Source organism: Lontra canadensis, unplaced genomic scaffold (assembly GCF_010015895.1).
Source record: "Lontra canadensis isolate GAN:19392208 unplaced genomic scaffold, GSC_riverotter_1.0 scaffold125, whole genome shotgun sequence".
Taxonomy (NCBI): domain Eukaryota; kingdom Metazoa; phylum Chordata; class Mammalia; order Carnivora; family Mustelidae; genus Lontra; species Lontra canadensis.
In genome coordinates this window covers 3,958,787-3,979,013 of record NW_022631119.1, presented here as the reverse complement: position 1 = coordinate 3,979,013, position 20,227 = coordinate 3,958,787, and the positions used below count along the sequence as shown (strand labels likewise).

The window sequence follows — 20,227 nt, the reverse complement described above, 5'->3', positions numbered from 1 at the left end:
ATTGCCGGGACCAGTAGGCGCAGCCCCGCGCCGCCTTCTGGGAATGGTAGTCCACCTGTCGCCTCCGTGCCGCTCCAGTCTCCAGAGCACTTCCGCAGCCCCGAGGGGCGTGAGGGATGGAGGCGTGTCGTCTGCAGACTCCAGCCCCGTGGCCGAGCTCTTCGCTCTGCAAGAGCGGCTTTTCCCTTTCTCCCAGCCCTGTCTGCCTCCACCTTTCCTCCGGCGGACTCACCCCCTCTCTCCGCCAGGCGCGAGGTACTTACCCCGAGGACGCGAGCCTCGGGAGAGGCGGGGACAGCGGAGCTGTGCGCTAGACCCCCAGTGGAGGGGAGCGGCAGTGGAGGGCGTCTTTGCGCGCTCGCGCACGCGCGCTCGCGGGCCAACACCGGCCTAAATGCCGCGGGCCCCCGCGGGGGAGGCTTTTTTTTTTTTTCCCTTTCGAACGCGCGCTGAGCTTCTTCCTACCGGGCGCGCGCGAGTGCGCACGCGCGCTCTCTCCCTTCGCCTGGGTCTGTCTACTGGGCGCGGGGTTGGAGGGTAACCGCTCGGTCCGCGGAGCCTTCCCGCAGCATCCCCAAGGTCGCTACCCAGGCGCTCCTTGTAGGTCTGCTCGTTCACATAGGAGCTCCCGGGTATCTCCACACACGCTGTACCCGTCACTTGTCGGGAGTCCTGTCGTCGCAGGTAATAGGCACGGATGGCTCCAGCCTTGAACAGGCGGTCGCGCCCTCCTTCCTACCCACGCCGAGGGCCGGGACGCCCGAGCGTGTAGACACTCGGGTGTGCTGGCCTCTCGCCGGCCGAGGCATCTCCAGAGCTCTTTCCTCCATGGGAGCCTCAGGACCACCATCCAGAGGGCTGCCCTGGAGGCCCTGTGAGCCACCTTTCAGTCGTTGATCACACATTCTGAGGGTGTCTGGTGCTTGTTGAGTACCTACTGCCTGGGAATTTTGTTCAAATTTAGTTCACCTGCAGAAATAATCAAGAATCCGACCCTTAAAAAAAAAAAAATGGATGTTACCACTTCAACTCCATAGGTGTTACCGAGGGGATTGCTGAAGCGCAAAGGTCCTCAAGCAAGAAAACCCAACCAATAACATTGTTTCCTCCAAGAAGATGCTCAGTAAGACTTGAAACTGGGAAGCATATATTCTTCCTGGGAGAGGGCAGAGGGTCATTCATTTGCTCATTCATTCAACAGAACTGTATTAAGCCCGTACTTCATGCCAGGTTGGGTGATTGTGGGACAGTGGGAAGTTAAGACAGGGTTCCTACCTGAGGGAGCTAAGTCCAGTGGGGGGTATCAGAACATCACCAGAGAGAGACAATCTAAAGCAAGACTATCCAACACAATTATAATGCAACCACATATGCCATTTTAATTATTACATTAAAAAATTAAAGGAATGGGAAAAATTAATTTTAATATTTTATTTAACCCACTATATCCAAAATAAGTTATGCTTAATGAGAAAACATTTACATGGCTCCAATTTTAAAATTTCATTTAGCTAAAATAAAATTAAAACTCTGAGGCATAAACAAAGATACTCATTTGTGGCATGGGTTGTTGTAGCAAAAGGTTGGAAACTGCCCAATGTCCATTAATAGAAGGTTGGATAAATAAATGATCAATACCAGGCCGCTGGCAACTGCTGAAAAATGAGAGCAAGCTATATGTATTAATATGAGTTCATCTCTAAGATATATTAGGTGAGAAAGAGGTGCAGAACAGTGTGTAGTTCACCACTATTTGTAAGGGTTATCTTGCACATACACACTTGGGTATATACAGAACAGCCATGGAAAGATACAACCACCGTTACCTTTGTGAAGGGGAAACAAAGATAGGTTATCACGTGTGAAAAGGTGACTTTTTGAATCTATGCTCCATAGTATCTTTTGAATATTTTTTACCAAGTCCATTTTTTAAAAAAGACTTATTTTATTTATTTGACAGAGGGATCACAAGTAGGCAGAGAGGCAGGCAGAGAGAGAGGAGGAAGCAGGCTCCCTGCTGAACAGAGAGCCCAATGTGGCCCTTGATCCCAGGACCCCGAGATCATGACCTGAGCTGAAGGCAGAGGCTTAACCCACTAACCCACCCAGGCGCCGCATACCACATCCATTTTTAAAAGTTTAAATGGAGGATGTTAGCTAAGTCATAGAATCATCATAAGAATTCAATGAAACAATGTATTTAAAATGCCTACTCCTTTTCCAAGATTGCCTGTGGCATTATAGCCCCTCTGACTAATTAACTAGGCCCTTCTGATACTGGGTTTCTGCATCCCTGTCCCCTCCTGTGAGAGCCACCTATGAGGCCATGGGATTCATGCAGGGCATTATCTTGACAGTGGAGCACACATCACCCAATCCTTTTGGGTGGCAAGTCTCCTTGCTATATATACTCTCAGCAGTTTTTCCTTTCTTTCTTAAAAGTGAATCAATAGCATAATTTAATTTGCTTTATGCTTGGGAAGATTAAAAATTGCAGAAAAGTTCAAAGAATAATAGAACCCAACACTCAGAATTTCTCATTGTAGTCAAATTTTATGACAATTCTTTGATGTTCGCCTTCCCTGCTGAACTGTAAGCTCTATGGGGTAAGAACTGTATGCCCTCACCTTCCTACAATAGCATATGGAGCCACTGAGTGACCCAAAAGGAGACCAGGGGCCCAATACTGTCATGGAGTGCAGTGCCCCCTAGAGGCAATTCTCTTTATTACAAAGACAGGACTTGGAGTCTGGCCTTCCATCCCAACGTCTTGGAGTGGACTGTGGCTAAGAAAAGGATGTAGTTCGGTGCCCAGTCACAGACCTGGTTTGCCTTCATAGTCAGTAGGACATACCAAATCTTGGCTTCAAATATTAACTCCCCTAAATTGACTGCAGAGCCTGAATTCTCCCATTTGAGAGATAACCCCTGGGTTATCACGATACAAAAAAGTCAAGACTACTGGGACAAAGGCATCTGGAGCTCACTCCACGTTTGCTTTTAAGGGCAGATAATGGGATTAGGGAATCAAAGGTGGGGGAACTTTAGGAGAGAGGTGGTAAATGGGGTAGGAGAGAGTGTCCAAAAAAACACACAGAGGCTTGGGTTTCGAAGGCCTTCTTTCCCACTAACCCCCAAGGAATGTGCCCACAAAGGGTCCTAACCACTTGCTTTTTGCAGGCTATCCAAGAGAATTTGGACCCAGAGGAGATGTTAGAAACAATGGAAAGTGATGGCGTGACTGCAAATTTGTTACAAATCACTACTCTCTCAGTAGCTCCGGGGTCTCAAGGAGGAGCCATTGGGGTAAATATAAGCTGTGGGGCCTGGCCCACTGGGCCATCCACTGATGGGCAGGATCTGAGGCAGTTCACACTGGCTCCTGAAAAGTGGTCCAAAGGAGCGGCAAGTGTAGGCTTGTAGGGGAAGAGAATGTGAAAATGGAATGGCAGGAGGGCAGCATGCAGCCTTGGGCAGAGTACAGAGACGGAGGGGACATTAGTGTCTCTGACAGCCAGTTACCAATTCCCATTAGTTAGCCCGTGGGTCGGAGAGCTTCCTGGGCATCAGCTGGCAGCCTCTTCCTCCTCTGATATGGTAGAAGCAGCCTGACCTGTGGATCAGCTCTTCGTCTTGAATCTGTCCCATGTAGCCTTGAACACAACATCCCTTTCCCACTCTGAATTCATGGTCCCCATAATGTATAATGGAGATAATACTATTTATTTGCCTCTCAGGATTCTTTTGAAAAGGAATGAAGTGATTGATGTGAAAACTTTGGGTGGGGGGCCCTAACCCGTTCTACACATGAGAGGATGATACGTTTTGCGTACTGCTTCCCCCAAATCCAGCCACCAAGTCTCTGTGGCAACACAGGGCCTAGGCCGAGCCATGCCAGAGGGTGGGTTCTGTTGACCTCATCTCAGGAGGCCCGGGCCAAACTGATCTGGAACTCCAAGCACCCCAGGTAAGTGCTTCTCAGAGTTTAGTGTGCCTAAGATCAGCCAGAGAGATTGTAAACACCAGCTTTGGGGGCCCTACCGTCAGTTACCTGTTCAGTAGGTCTGATGTGGGGCCCAGTAACTTGCATTCCCAGCAAGTTCCCAGGTGGTGCAGATGCTGCTGGCCTTGGGATCTCACTCTGGAAGGAGCTACTTCTCCAAACTCAAAGTGCATCAGTTTTCCTCCTTCTGGCAGGTACAAGGATGGCCTCCATTGCCCTCTGCTGGCCAGACTATAAATTTAGCTGTCATGGAGAGAACCGCTTAGGTCTGAGAACCAGACCAGCCTACAAACAGCAATTGTTAATTGTTTGTTGCTTCAGAGTACCCTTAAAGAGGAATTAACAGGAATTATCTTATTCGATCTTTGCAACAACCCCGTGAAGTAGGCAAGGCTGGCATTTTCCTTTTACAAGTGAAAACAAGCCGATCGTCAGACCAGTAATGACAGACTCCTTGACAGAGGGGACTTGTTAAAAAGTAGGTTTCCCAATCCAAGGAGGAAAAGTAGAGGTTTGTCCTCACGAAGGCCAAGGAGAAGGGCATGGGGAAGATGCATGGCAGAGGCCTCATGTGTGAGAGCTCCTTTATTCCACAAACCTGGGAAGGCCAGCAAAGCCAGAAGGCTGGATCCTTTCTCCAGCGGTGCAAGTGGGGTTGGCTCTTAGTCCTGGGAGACCCCCTCATCCCAATTTCCTCTTCTAATAGTCAGACTTGAATGTCCATAGAATCACCTAGGGAATTTGTTAGACGTGAAGGTCCCTGGGTCCCACTGCCATGGTTCTGCTTCTCTTGGTCTACAATGGAACCTGGGGATCTGTATTTTAAGACACACTCTTTCCCTAGGAGTTCCAGAGCAGGAGATCCAAGGACTGCATTCCAGAAACTGCCAAGTCCTGGCATAATGCTCTCTTGACACATCACCAGCAACAAAGAAATGTTATTTGTCTGGGACGATATTCCCTTCTAGCCCCCCCTCCCTGCTTCCTTCGCCCATAATATCCTACAGGGTCATGACAGCCAATGTTAAGATTCAATCCTCAACTCTTTTATTCACCCTCCCCAAGCCTCAATTTCCTCATCTATAAAATGGGGTTATACATACCTTACTGGGCCTCAGTGAAGGTTAAATGAGAAGATGTGTCTTATGGATGGCTCCTGACGTTCAAGAAATATCCAATACACATGAGTTCATGGATTTTGACTTCTAAGCCCTAGTTCCTCAAAAAGTAGTAACATCTAAGCTGGCATCCTTTGGATTCCTACAGGTATTTTAAGCAACGGTCCTGAGGAGGACCAAGGAATAATCAAGGTGATGTCTTCTACCAGACTCATTCCCCTATGGAAGGATTTTAAATACCTCCTAAATGACATCATACATAAAAGCAAGGTAATACATATATAGGACATAAGTGTGTTATTGGCCTCTATATACCTTAATTGTTATGAGCACTTCAGAAGAGCATAGATTTTCTGGGGAAGCAGAAAGCAGCCCAGTAGACCATAAAACAATTGTCCCCTTAGTAGGAAGTGGACCGTTCATTTCCAAACGAGCCTAGGGATCTCTCACAAGTACATTTTGGTAGTGGAAGGGGAACACTCTGGAGCATTGTCAGAGGAACCAAACCTTTGTGGAGAGAGATTTTTCTAAAACAGAAGGGATTAGGCAGCAGGCAGAACACTGGCCAAGCTCAGTTTTGCTCTGGTTGGCTCTGTGTGAACTACCAGGTGAATGTGTCACAGCGCACGCTCTTATTGCTGTGCGATAATACATATTGCATATAATCTTCCTCTATCAAGCTTAAAGGTAGTGTGTTATAGTCTTAACTTTGTGCACTTTTAAGCCTTAAGAACTTAAAGTTGCACTGACTTTTGTCACACTCTGATTACATTTCGTGTAGGTCCGCAGTGGAGTACTTGCCTGGGTAATGTGTTAAATACGTCTTTTATGACATCTGTACCTTGTAGACAAAAGGAGTGTTAGCAAACGGGTATGCTGGGAAGAACATCTGTTTTCCCCTGTGCTCACACCATGAAATTTGTCCATTCAGGCCCTGTTAGGGGTTTGGTTCTCTCTTATGTCTCGTGTTGTGTTACCTGCTCGCAAACTGCAGGCGTACTACGAGTGACAAGTCGTGCGTGTGTGGGTGTTAACAAGGCATGAGGACGACCATGGGAAAGGCTTCTGTTGAGACTTGTGTGAGAGTATATTTAGTGCATGTGTGTCCTGGTCTGTCAATTCATGCCAGGCCTCTCCTCAGCAAACGTCAGAAGACCCAAAGAATGAAGTGGTCGTGCTGAGTGACCAGTCCCAGATACTGTTCAGAGAGTCTCGCCATCCTCAAAATATGCCTCTTATATGCTATTACTTCAGTGATGCCAACTTCTTCGCCTCCCTCTCTTGGGTGACAAGCACCAAAGAAATACAGGTAAAACTACCTCACCTTCCCTCTCCTTCTTAGCTCACTCGACAGGGGCCGTGACCACATAAGCTCTCATCCCAAACTGACAAAGGGAGATCTACCTCTTGAATGAAAATGACCAATGGGGCACCTGGGTGGCTCAGCCATTAAGCGTCTGCCTTTGGCTCAGGTCATGATCTCAGGGTCCTGGGATCAAGCCCCGCATCAGGCTCTCTGCTCAGCGGGAAGCCTGCTTCTCCCTCTCCCACTCCTCCTGCTTGTGTTCCCTCTCTTGATGTGTCTCTCTCTGTCAAATAAATAAATAGAACCTAAAAAAAAAGAAAAGAAAAGAAAATGGCGGAGATCTAGGGATCCCCCCCTCCTCCCTTACCATCTCTCCTTGAAGAGATTTTCTGATTTCCCTCAAGTAGACCAAGGTTAGGGAAAGGGTCCCAGACTTCCTGCTGCTACAGTATTTCCAATTCCCATAACCAGGGGGAGGGGGTAAAAACACTCGAGAGTCTTCCAAGTCCTCCTCAGCACAAGCACAGGGCAAAGGAGCCCCATAGTCAGCCCTTTCCTCTCCTACTATCTCTCCTAGTCAGGGTCCATCTTACTCTCTTGTAGGCTGTCGTATGGATGAAGAGCAAAACTGATGACATGGTCGAGAAGAGAATATTCTCCATGACTGAACGACTGCCGCCCATCCAGTGCATGGTCCACACGGGTTCCTTTCACATCCTCGTGGCCTATTGTGGCGACCTGATCTTGCGGCTCTTTGGGGACCACTTCCGGTCGTTCAAACCCCTGGGTATAGTGCCCTGCCGCTTTAACATCAACTGCCTCTGCTATGACCCGGAGATGAAGATGCTTCTGTCGGGCATCCTGGGGGCAGTGGTCACCTGGATCATTGAGCGGAGCGGCAGGGGCCTCCAAGTAGCCCACATGGTCCCCATGCCTGGGGATGAGCTCGTCCAGGACATCAGTCTGAACGGTCCCAATGGCTCCATCCTTGTGCTGTGTGAGACGGTGGTGAGGGTCCTTGAGCGCCAGGGCCAAGGCCAGCTAGGAGAGGTTCAGAGGTTCATGTCCACCACCAGCGGCTCCCCTATCACCTGCTGCTTCACCTGCTCGGACCAGGGCTTTCTCTATGCTGGAAATAAGAGTGGGGAAATCCAAGTATGGAGCATCGCCCGGGGAAACTCTCTCCACAGATTCAAGGCCCACGTCTCGGCGGTGATCTGTATTCGCAGCCGGCCGGAGGCCCACACCCTGCTCACAGCCGGCAAGGAAGGCCTGATCAAGGAGTGGAACATGACTCTGGGCAACCTGCTGCGGCGGCTAGAACTTGGCGAGGCGCTGTGTGAACTCGAGTTTATTGACAACACTACTTTCTTCTGCCAAACCACCCACACCTTCTCCTTGCGCTGTCTGCCTTGCTTCTACAGCCTCTTCAACGTCTGCGGCTCTGCTCCCCAGCAGCTGCGTCGGGTCCGCTGCGGTGAGAACTGGTTCCGGATCCTGTGCACTACTGAGGATGGCTTATTGCGCTTTGTGTCCCCACTCACGGGGGATCTGCTCGTCCTCACCTGGCCCTTCTCGATCCTGGACCGGGCTGTGGATTGGGCCTATGACCCAGAAAAAGAGGAGCTCTTTGTAGCAACAGGCACCACAGAGGTGCTGGTGTTTGACACGACCCGCTGCCCTTGCCCAGCCAAGTATCTCTTGTGCACCTCCCCAGACTCTCGGGACTGGGTACAATGTCTGGCTTATGGGCATTTCCACCTGGGGCGGGGTCTACAAGGACTCATGTTCTCTGGACACCAGAGTGGGGTGATCAGAGTGCTTTCCCAGAACTACTGTGCCCGAATAGAGAAGTTCATGCACTTTGGAGCTATCCTGGCACTCTCTACACTACCTGGAGGGCTTTTTGGTAGCCGAGAAAACTCTTTGCTCTGTTCCTATGGAATGGATGACTACATACACCTATCAGAAACTGTGCTCGAGGGGAAGCGAGTGCATTTGAAGACGCTCGCCAGCATTCTCAGCAGCTGTCACCTAAAACACCTGATACTCTTACCCACCTCTGTGGGCGCTATCACGGAGACTAACTGTCTGCGTCTCTGGAAGTTCCATGATTTTCTGTCCTCTGAGTCACAAGAAGGCTCAATGTATATAGAGACACTGCCTCTGCACCAGTGTACCATCACATCCTTCGATGTCTGCCTGTCCTTGGGTCTTTTTGTCACAAGGGGTATTGATGGGTCTGTCCGGGTCTGGAACTTCCATGGCAGACTTGTAGCCATGCTGGATTCATCACTGCACTTTGGCCCACTCTGCTTTGCAAACGACCGGGGTGACTTGCTTGTGACTTTTAACCAGAGTCTTTATCTGGTGTCCTGTCTCAAACTGCTTCACCCAAACCTGCTGGCTCGCCTTTCCTTTATGAGCATGCCAGATGAAGTGCTAGAGGCCCCTAAGCCTTTTGCCCCAAGCTTCTTCTTCTCCTTTGAGACCATGTTTGTGCCCAAGTACATCTACCTTGGAAAAGGGAAACAGGAATTAGCAGGTCTAGAGAAACTTGTCAATAAGCGGGCCATTGCCTTTGATCATACGGTGCCACATGTCATAGAAGAAGATGAGCAAGGGAGCCCCATGATACTGTCTTCCTTCAGACGCGGTTTCTCATATAAAGAGGAGACTGTTGGGATGAAGGTGAGCAAGCCTCCCCATTATGTGGTTCCTCCCCAACTACAGTTGTCTACCTGGGATGGACTCAACCCTTACCAAATACTGAGATGCTACTTTGGTCATGGGCGGAAATGGCTCTTGGCTCCTGACTGCTACATCCCCAACTCAGTGATTCGTGCCCGTCTTTGGCCAGAGGGAAGCCCAATATACCTACAGTGCAACCTGCATTCACCTGTGTGGGAAACGGAATGGGACAAGTCCCAGCAATTCTTCTTCTGGCACAGTAGGGAAAAGTCTCTAAGTGATGATGCAGGAGAATATTCCTATGAAAAGGAGGATGACAACTTCATAGAAATGAGACTGACCAAGGATGTAACCTACAGTGTCCTTACAGACTCAGCAAACCGTAGTTGGCTAGGGAAAAAGATGAGTGAAATAGCTATTAATAGCCTGGTGGAGACAATCCTCAACATTATGATCCATGCTTCCCCACTGAAGTACCAATGCTGCATTGGTGCCCTGGGACAAATCTTTGCCTCTTATGAGGTGTCTTCATCCCTGCGCTCTGAAACAGCCCGTCGCCTACTGGATGATACCGCCAATTCCAACCCGCTGATCCGAGAGCTAGCCTGGGAAGGGCTAAAGCGTCTAGGAATGATTACTCATCTTTTTGCCATGCCTCTGGCCCAAGGATTGATGGACAAGGACCAAAGGGTGAGGAGTAAGGCCCTGACCCTCATACCTGACACTGGAATCCACTGTAAGTCCTCACTCTTAAGCTTGATCCAGCACCGAGAGACCTTCCGGGAGATGCAGTAAGTTCTTTGTGCCTTCTGCAATTCTTGACTAGCCTCTAGTTTCCTTCGCCCTTTCCCTTCCTTCACTCTCTCTTCATACCTCTCCATTAACTCTTACTGTCCTTTTTCTCTTTCATTGTCTTTTTCCATTCCTAGACTGTCCTGACAATCCTGATGGCTCACTCCTGTCTCCACTTTTTCTCCTATTCCTGTCTGTCCCCTAACTCCTGAGTTCCCCTGCTCATTCTTTTCTCCTACCTCTTCATTCCCCATAAAAACCACTCCGTTCATTGCCACCTTGGCTTTCTAGACTTCTTCTTTTTTCTTGGCCATCCTCTATGTCAACGTACACTGTCTCTGTTGGCCACTGTGACAAGCCCCCTGCCTGTTCCACAGCAGTTTGCAGTTCCTTCCTTCTCATTCTCCCTGTTGTCCTTTCCCTGATTCATCCTGGTCTTTCCCCTCCTTTGACTTTTACAGGCAGGAAATGATTGGGGATGAATCCCTAGACCATCTGTTGGGGATAAGGGCCACAGATCTCCAAATACTTCACACTCAGGTGGAGCAGCGATTGAATGAAAACCTGACCTTGTCAGAGGGACAGGAAAAGCCTGCTTTTTCTTTAGAGGTCTCAAGGGTTTCTGAACGTCTATCCCTTTCCAAGCAACCTGACGTAATTCCTGAAGAATCTAAAGCTCCCATCAAGTCTGGCAAAGGCAAAAAGGGGGGCAAAAAGCATGGTACGTATGGGGTGATCCGATTCATGCCTCATCGTTCCCAAGGGGCAAAACAGTTAGGGCTAACATGGGTCAAGAGATATCAATCAGGTAGGACCAGAGACAAGTAGACGCATCTTTTCACACAAACTTCCTAGGAAGAATCTACCCAAACTCAGGGAGACTCCAATGCTTATCTCCACAGGATTTAGAAGTGGGGGAGCACCAGAATAAAGTAAGGAGAACTCTTTTTTTTTTTTTTAAGGCCTCAGCTCCCTCTGTTGCTACTTCTTTTACGGCAATTCTTCTTACTCATACCATTAGTGGGAAAGAAGTGACTTAAGCCTCCCATGCCTTTCTTATCTCCATCTCCTGATCTTCCCTACAGCCCGAAAATTGTGGCGGGCCCTCAAGAAGATGAAAGAGGCTGGCAGACAGCAAGGTCTCTTAGAGGGTGAAATTGATGAGAGGGAAGCTGCACCAGTTTCGGTGGAGGAGACAGCCGTCCATCCTAGAATCTCTTCGACCATCAGTGTGTTAAAGAGTTCAAAAGATGGTGAGCCACAACCTCCAGAGAAAGACACCTCAAAGGACCATTTTGCATTGACCCTGAAGACGCTAAGGAAAATCCATGAGAGAAAAGGCAAGAAAAGAACAGCGCGGAAACCCAAAAAGAGGCACAAGAAGAAGACAAAAGAAGCCGAAGTTATAATTGAGGAAACTCTGGCTGCTGTAAAGGAAGAACCAGTTGTGAAGCTGCTGAAAGCCCAAGGGCGGGGTGCCGCTGGGGCGCCTGGCCGCAAGACCGTCCCTGAAGACAGCTCATCATGGCGGGATGATCTATGTCGTCTTATGACCCTTAGAATATCTGGTTCCCAAACACACATGTCAGAAGCTCTAAACATGGAGCTGGTGGCCATGGCTCAGGAGGTGCTGGCAGATCGACAGCCCAGCTGGGAGCTTTTCCAGGAGATCTGCCCCTTGTTGGAGGAAAAAAGTGAGGTTCTGCTTGAGGACCTCAACTGGGATGTAGTCTGGCCAGAGGAGAAACCAATTTTTATTCATGAAAGGGCAATTAGAGACGACATAATAAGCAGAAGGGAATACGAGATACCAGAGGTGCAAGAGCAAAAGGAAGCAGGGGACGTGCCAGCTGTGCAGGAAACCCAGGTGATTCCCAAAAAAGTCAAGAAAAAGAAAGTTCTCTTTTTAGGACCAGGTGGTCTAACCAAGGGAAAACGAATATCGAAGAAAGAAGAGAAGAAATCCTTTAAGAAACCCTTTAAGCAAGAGAGGAAAGAAGTTCAGCAGGAAATAGAAGTGGATGAAAAAGAGACAGTGAGCAAAAGAGAGAGGGATGTGAGCCCAGCAGTAGAGGAAGTGGCCAAACCAGAAGAGGAAGTAGTTAAGCAAGAAGAAAGCCCAGTTATGGCTGAGAGGAAGCTGTCTTGGCAGGAGTGGAAGAAGTCCTGGGATGAGTGGAAACAGGCCCAGGATGAGAAGGTACCCTGGGATGAATGGAAGAAAGCCTGGGACAAGAAGCATCTGGAAGAAGAGGAGAAACAACAAACAGATGAAAGGAAGCCACTCCCAGGGGAGGAAAAGCTGGATGTGGACAAGAAGAAGCTGAGATGGGATGAGTGGTTAGAGCTCTGGGAAAAGATAGTGGACAGGTCCAGAGAGGAACACAAACCTGAGGAGGAATTGACCCTGAAGGGAGAAGAAGTGTCTCAGGAATGGGAAGAAGGAGAAGAGAAAGAAGAGCTGATGTCAAAAGAGGAGAGACAGATCCGAAAGGAATATGATCAGGCCTGGATTGAGAGGAAACGAGCCCAGGCTGAAAGGAAACGAGCCCAAGAAGAAAGGAAGCTGGCACAGAAAGAAGAGAAGCTGGCACAGAAAGAGAGAAAACTGGCCCAGGAAGAGAGAAAACTAGCCAGGGAATATGGGAAACTGGCTCAGAGAGACAGGACAATGGTCCAGGCAGAGAGGAAGTTTGTCCACAATGAGGAAAAATTGGCCCAAAGAGAGGAGAAGTTAAGCCAAGAAGCAGAGAAACTGGCCCAGAAGAGGAAGAAACTGGCCAAGCAATTTGAGGAACTGGCTGGAGAAGAAGAGAAAATAGCAAAGAAAAGAGAGAAGCTGGCTGAGGTAAAAAAGATGCTGGCCCAGAAAACGGAAAAACTGACCCAGAAGGAGCAAGATCTGGCATTGCAAGAAAAAGAACTATCCCAGGAATTGAAGGAGCTGATGTGGGAAGAGGAGGAACTGGCTCGGAAAGAAGAGGAAATGAATCAGGACTTGAGCGATCTAGCTGAAGAAGAGGAGGAACTGGCTCAGGAAGACAGGACCCTGGCCTGGCAAGAGCAGAAACTGAGTAAGGAAGAGAAAGCGCTGGTCCTGGAAGAAGAACTGCTGATTCAGGAGGAGAAGAAGCTGGCCCAGGACAAGGAGAAACTGCCTGAGGAAGAGGAAAGGCTTGCTGAGAAAAGGAAGAAACTGATGGAGAACAAGTTAAAACTGGTCCAGGAAAAAGAAAAATTGGCCCAGGACAAGGAAAAACTCAAAAACAACAGGAATATACTATACTGGAGGGGGAAGTCTCTGGCGCAGGAGAGGGAGAATCTGCTCCAGGAGAAAGTGAGATTGGCTCAGAGGAAAGAGAATCTCCTCCAGATCACAGAAAACCTTGCCCAGAACAAAAATAAATTAGTCCAAGCAAAGGAGAAACTGGACGTGTACAAGAAGAAACTTGCTCAGGAAGAGGAGAAGCTTGTGGAAGAAAAGAAAACACTTGCCCAGAGGAAGGAGAAGGTGGATGAGGCTGAGAAAAAGTTGACCCAATTAGAAGAAAGTCTGGCTCAGAAGCAGCACAATCTAGCCCGGGACAAGATGGAATTAGCTATGGAAAAGAGAGGTGTCTTCCAAGAACTGAAAGTGCTCAGAGGAGACTGGGATAGTGCTAAGGAAAAAAAGGCACTGAGCAAAGAAATGAAGAAACTGGCCCAGGAGAAGGTCAGGCTGGCTGAGGAAAGCCAAATTCTCTCCACAGGAGAGACTAAAGAAACCTTAAAACAGTTCAGAGTAACCAAGAATGAACTAGAACAAATCAAGAGGAAATTGTCACTAGAGGAGAAGATACTGAGGTATGAAGATAGGGTATTGGCCACAAAGCAAAGGGACATTGCCAAAGGAAAACTGGAATTTACCAGAGGAGGAAGAGTGTATGCCCAGGAAGAGAGGAAGCTGGCCAAAGTAGTAAGGAAGTTGAGTAAAGAAAAGGAAGGCATTTCCAAGGCACAATCAAAAGTGAGCAGCAAAGTCTTAAAGGCACTTCAAGATCTTACCAGAGAAGAAATGAAAGTGATCCAGGAAGAAATAGAGATGACAAAGATGAAGAGGAACTTCTTGGTTAAGGAAAGGAGATTGAGCAAGGAACAAAATAAGCTTGATGCCAAACAGTGGGATTTTTCTGTGGAACAACCAGAAGTAACCAAAGATGAGAAGAAGCTGGCTAAGAAGCAGAGAAAACTGGCCAAGGAAATGAAAAGAATGATAAAGAAAGAGAAAAAAATAACTGAGGAAGAAAGCAGATTGGCCAGACAACAGAGAGAAGTCATACAGGAAGAAGAGAAGGAAGAACTAACAAAGGATGAAGAGGTAATACCACTGCTTGAACAAAGGTTGAAAAAGAGAAAAGAGCTAAAGACACTTGATACACCAAAGGAAAAGCTTCCCAGTCAAGAGGAGAGTAGAATTAGCCTATCCAGAGAAATAGAAAACTTACTGGATGAAGTAGAGCGAGAGAGTTTGTCTGAGGAAGAGGAGAAAGAGGAGGAGGAGGAGGAAGAAAAAGAGGAGGAGGAGGAAGAGGAGGAGGAGGAAGAGGAGGAAAGGAAGATGGTGGAGGAGAAGGAGGTAGAGGTGGAAGAGAGAAAGAAGAAGGAGAAAGAGAAGGAAAAGAAGGAGAAGAAGAAGAAAAAGAAAAAGGCGCAGGAGGGGGAAGAGAAGGAGGAGGAGAAAGAAGGGGAAGAGGAAGAGGAGGAGGAGGAAGGGGAGGAGGAGGAAGAAAGCATGAGTGAAGAAGAGTCCGAAAGTCTGAGTGAGGAAGAGTCAGAAAGTCTGAGTGAGAAAGAAAAGGGGGAAAGCTCTTTGAAAAAAGACAAGAAAAAAGAGATCTTAAAAACAGGAAAATTATTTAAGTCACAAGCAGAAAGACAAAAGGACCGAAGGGAAAGAGAAATAATCCCTTCTATTGGAAAAAGAATCTCTGATATCAGAGACACTGCTAAACAACTAAAAGTTCTGAAAGTCCCTTCCAAGAAAATAATAGCTCTGGACACGCAAGAGAAGATACCAGTGCCAGTGTCTACAAAACAAGTATCCCCGGAAGAAAAGGCCAGAGCACTTGAGGCATCCAGGATGTTTCCAGAGTCAAGGTTTATGGACAGACAAGGAGAACTGTTGAAGAAATATAAGCCCAAACCTCTACAAGTTTTGGATACAGTTTTGGAGTCCCCAGAACGAGACTTAAAGACTCCATATTTACCTGACATATTGAGGCAGACCATGGAAGCTCACAAACTCCAAGGCAAACCACTAGACCCCAAGTTGCAGTGGATTTTGCAGCATCATCCAGTCCTGATGAGAAAGACTGGTGTACCTTTGCCCCAAATCTGGGCCAAGGAAGTAGGTGCTCAGGTAGGACTCTCAGATATAGACTGGATCCACCATGTTCTAGAACGGATGGAGGCAGGAGAACAGCTTTCTAGGGAGAGTTTCCACAGATTGTGCCAGCTTCTCAAAGACCTCACCACAAAGGGAAACCTAGATTGGCTTCATCTGGCCCAACTTAAAGCCATTGTGTACCGTCACAGGCAGATCCTGGAATCACGAAGCGCACGTATCTCGAAATCCAGTAAGGAGTCTCTGGGTCCAAAGTACCCGAAAGTTATCCCACCTATAAAAAGAAAGGAAAGCTGGTTAAAACCTTTCAGTGGCCCCACACCAAAGTCCCCATTAGGTACCAAAGGGATCCCCACCCCAAAGGGTGTAAACTGGCATCTTCTAGAAGAGCCTTACAGGAGTGCCTGGGCAGGGCAGATATCCACTGCTCTCAAGGAGATGGAGGTGCCACACTTTCCTCCTGCTATGGGAGACACTGTCACAGGTGCCCAGGCCTCTGTGGAAAAACAAACCCTTGCCCTGATGTTTCAAAAAGACTTCTGGGCTTTTAAGGACAAAGGCAGGTTTCCCAGATTGCCCAAGCTGGAGAAGAAGGCCCAGGACATCGCTAAGAAGAAGGAAGAGGTTCCTCTCTGGGAGACATTTGTGGCACTGTACCACGTCTTGCAGATGTTGCAGCAACGATATGCAAAAGACAGCGCTGCTTGGATGGAACAGTTCCATCAGCTCGTGGACCTGTACCAGCTTAAGTCCCCCCGAATCCAGAAGCTGCTGCAGGAGCTGTTACTGAGAGATGAACCCCAATCCCAAGAGATCACCTACGAGGAGGCCCGAAAGGCCATGGAGCTGGTTCCCGGGGAGCGCTTGTTCTACCACCTGTTTTGTGGTGGCTCTCAAAACCCTAAAGGTCCTCTGGAGTTCCAGGAGGTGGTTCCCCTCCCAGGTCAGAATAACATCCGTACCATCAATCATATGGGTATTGCTCAGTATGGGATCTTGGAACTTGCCTGGAAGAGCCTGCCCCAAGCAGATATTCATCTCACCAAGGAAATGCCCCACATCATTGCTCCCACCCCCTAATTTGGGACTGACGAGAGGTCAGGACTTTTCATTCCCACCTGGGGGAAGGCCTTGTCGCCCTAATCTAGACCCTTATCCGTAGGGCCCACACAGAGGTAGGGCCAGGCCAAAGCCCTTTTCCTAACTAGCTCCAGAAACCAGCTTCCATATGTGGAATAAAGAGGAGGTTCCTGTTTGTAGCATCGCTGTAATGTGTCCCTCTACCTCAAACATTGCTTCCCCAGAAAGGTAGCCAGAGAGACCAGATATATACTCCTGAGAGTGGGGAAATATCCCAAAAGCTAGTGGGTGCTCACCCTCTGGAGACCTTCAGGCAGAAGAGTCTTCCCTTGTCCTCTTCCTTACTTGCCTCCCCCATCCTCCCCTAAAGACTACAGGAAGGAAAGCACCTGGCACAAAAATGAATGAATATTTGGCATTAGTATAAGAGGCGCTGATATAGTAGAAAGAAAATGGACTTTAGAATCAGAAGACCTGGCATAGTTCTTGGAGTTTCACAGTGGAGACAGACTCTGTTTCCCTGTTCGTAGCTCTGCATGCTGATGACTGGAGTCCCAAACAGCAGGTGTGTTGAGTGTTGAGGGGGCCCTGAGAGTATCTCATGAGTCCCTTCTCTCTAACAACAAAGAAGATAAGAGTTGAAGGAATGGGGTAGTAAAGTGAAGGAAGTTGTCCTTGCCAGTAACTGTGTTCTTTCTGTGAGCTCCACTCCCCACCATGGAAACTTCAGAGTTGCCTTTCTCCAGGTAAGCTGAGCCTTTCATCAGCTTCTATCAGGGAGCCCTTCTTACCATTTGCCACACTTCATCATGATGTCTCCTTTGTTATTCTATTCCCTCTACCTGAGTTTGCTTTTGTGGGAGAAGCCAGGGATAGAGGGCAGGAGAACATTCTGAGAATTTGGAGTCACCTCAGAGGCCAAGCAGTACAGACCCACATGGAGGGTACAAAAGCTATGGGCCAGGGACAGGAAGCCTCAAAAAGGAAGACTGACCCAACAGCCAGGTAAGGCAGCAAAAATAAGGATGGCCCAGCTGGCTCTCTCAGCTCTGATTTAAATCATTTCTTTCTGGCCTCTTTTTGTCTATGTCAAAAAGGACAGTGTACGAATTACAAGTATCAGGCATGAAAGAGGCATGAACAACACTAGAGACCCTACAGACATCAAAAGGATAGGGATTATATACTATGGATAACTCTACGCCCATAATTTTGACAACATAGATGAAATGGACAAATTCATTGAAACTCCCAGAAAGGAAATAGTAATACCTATTTTTAAAAAAGATTTTATTTATTTATTTATTTATTTATTTATTTATTTATTTGGCAGAGAGAAAGAGATCACAAGTAGGCAGAGAGGCAGGCAGAGAGGGGGAAGCAGGCTCCCCGCCGAGCAGAGAGCCTAACACAGGGCTTGATCCCAGGACCCCAAGTTCATGACCCGAGCTGAAGGCAGAGGCTCAACCCACTGAGCCGCCCAGGCGCCCATAGCAATACCTATTTAATCTCATTTTGCAGGATATCAGTGGGTGTCCTGGTCAAAAATAAGACACTGTGACCAAAAACAAAACAAAAAAGCAGTCTAGCTTTTGTTGTCCTAGAATCAGGAATTCTACGGATGACTCTTCAGGGAGTCTCAAAACCTTGGTACTGGCTGTGACACTCTAGATATTTTTCAATTTCAATGTTGTCCCCTGACCTAGGGTCCTTTGTAAATTATTTTGTTTCTGTTCTAGGAGACCGTCTATAGTTACATATTGCATTTCCTTGTCATGTCTCTTTAATGTCCTTTAATCTGGAACAATTTAACAGCCTTTATTTGCCTTTCATAACACTGACACTTTTTTAAAAAAAGATTTTATTTATTTATTTATTTATTTATTTATTTTTAAAAGATTTTATTTATTTGACAGACAGAGACCACAAGTAGGCAGAGAGGCAGGGAGGAGGAAGCAGACTCCCTGCTGAGCAGAGAGCCGGATGTGGGGCTCGATCCTAGGACCCCAGGATCACGACCTGAGCCGAAGGCAGAGACTTTAGCTCACTGAGCCTCCCAGGCGCACCAAGATTTTATTCATTTATTTGACACAGAGAGAGAGAGAGTGAGAGTGCACACAAGCAGGGGGAGAGGCAGAGGGAGGGGAGAAGCAGGCTCCCTGCAGAGCAAGGGAAGCCTGATGTGGGACTCGATCCTGGATCATGACCTGAGCCAAAGGCAATGGCTTAACCAACTGAGCCACCCAGGTGCCCCTACACTGACACACTTTTACTGTGGCTAAATACACATAAAATTTATCATTTTAACCACTTTTAAAAATTATTTATTTATTTGACAGACAGAGATCACAAGTAGGCAGAGAGGCAGGCAGAGAGAAGGAAGCAGGCTCCCTGCTGAGCAGAGAGCCCGATGCGGGGCTATCCCAGGACCCTGAGATCATGAGCTGAGCCGAAGGCAGAGGCTTTAACCCACTGAGCCACCCATGTGCCCCTCATTTTAACCACTTTTAAATGTACAGTTCTGTGGCATTAAGTACATTCTCATTCTTGGGCAACCATCACCACCCTCCTTCTCCAGAACTTTCTCATCTTCCCCAACTGAAACTCTGTACACATTAAACACTAGCTACCATTTTCCCCTCCCCTCAGTCCCTGGCAACAACAATTCTATTTTCTGTAGTTAGGATTTTGATTATAACATTGCCATTATTGAAAAATATCATCCCCCCATCAACCACACATTTTTCTTAAAGATTATTTATTTGAGGGGCACCTGGGTGGCTCGGTGGGTTAAGGCTTCTGCCTTCGGCTCGGGTTGTGATCCCGGGGTCCTGGGATCAAGCCCGGCGTTGGGCTCTCTGCTCGGCGGGGAGCCTGCTTCCCTTCCTCTTTCTCTTTCTCTGCCTGCCTCTCTGCCTGCTTGTAATCTCTGTCTGTCAAATAAATAAAAATAAATTTTTTTTAAAAAGATTATTTATTTGAGAGAGAGAGGGGGGCAGGGGGAGGGGCAGAGGGAGAGAGAGAGTCCTTTTTTTTTTTAAGATTTTATTTATTTGACAGGGAGAGAGAGCACAAGTAGGCAGAGAGGCAGGCAGAGAGAGAGAGAGCGGGGAGCAGGCTCCCTGCTGGGCAGAGAGCCCAAGGGGCTCGATCCCAGGACCCTAAGATCATGACCTGAGCCGAAGGCAAAGTCTTAACCCTCTGAGCCACCCAGACGCCCCAAGAATCCTAAGCAGGCTCTGTACTCAGCACAGAGCCTGACTTGGGACTCCATTCCACCACCTTGAGATTATAACCTGAGCTGAAATCAAGAGTTAGCTGCTTAACTGATTGAGCCACTCAGACGTCCCTAGCTGAACATTCCTTGTTTGGGGTTTGTCTGGTGTTTCTTCATGAACAGATCAAAGTTATGCATTTTTTTAAGAAAGGAGGAGGGGAAGAGTGAGAGAGTCAGGGGGAGGTGCAGAGAGAGGGGGAGAGAGAATCTTAAGCAGGCTCTGAGCACAGCCCAATGAGGGGCTCAATCTTACAACCCGAGATCATGAGCTGAGCTGAAATCAACAGTTGGATGCTTAACCAACTGACCCACCTCAGGCACCCCCCCCAAGTTGTGCATTCTTGAGAATACTGTATAGATGATGATGTGTCCTCCTAGGGCATCATATATAGGGCATCCAGTGTCCATTTACCCCAGATTGGTCATGTTAACTTTGATCACTTGGTAAATGGTTACCCAATTTCTGCATTATATTTTACTGTTAATTCTCCTTCTTTACACTAATAAGTTGTATATGAGAAGGCACTCTAAGACAAATATTTGGCTCATCAAAATTTCTCCTCAGGTTGAACCTCCA

The 20,227-nt window shown here is 47.8% G+C and overlaps 1 protein-coding gene across 2 annotated transcripts; it reads left to right on the top strand.

Annotated features, from left to right (window-relative positions):
* Positions 1–603: 603 nt before the first annotated feature.
* Positions 604–16,601, top strand: LOC116857687 (WD repeat-containing protein 87-like). Of its 2 annotated transcripts, XM_032841997.1 has the most exons (6): positions 604–684; positions 5,270–5,391; positions 6,263–6,430; positions 7,031–9,909; positions 10,372–10,631; positions 10,996–16,601. In XM_032841997.1, the coding sequence occupies exons 2-6, from the start codon at positions 5,317–5,319 to the stop codon at positions 16,371–16,373; spliced, it is 8,760 nt and encodes a 2,919-aa protein (XP_032697888.1). In that variant the 5' UTR covers positions 604–684; positions 5,270–5,316; the 3' UTR covers positions 16,374–16,601. The 2 variants fall into 2 exon arrangements, with proteins under 2 accessions (XP_032697888.1, XP_032697887.1); XM_032841996.1 differs by lacking the exons at positions 604–684; positions 5,270–5,391; positions 6,263–6,430 and having other exon boundaries at positions 6,994–9,909.
* Positions 16,602–20,227: the final 3,626 nt, after the last annotated feature.

What these genes read in the sequence shown, in the direction of transcription:
- LOC116857687 (XM_032841997.1), top strand. Translation starts at nt 5,317, where the DNA reads ATGTCTTCTACCAGACTCATTCCCCTATGGAAGGATTTTAAATACCTC. An exon ending in CAAGCACCAAAGAAATACAG is followed by an intron (nt 6,431 to 7,030) that starts GTAAAACTACCT and finishes ACTCTCTTGTAG; the next exon opens with GCTGTCGTATGGATGAAGAG. An exon ending in GAGACCTTCCGGGAGATGCA is followed by an intron (nt 9,910 to 10,371) that starts GTAAGTTCTTTG and finishes TGACTTTTACAG; the next exon opens with GCAGGAAATGATTGGGGATG.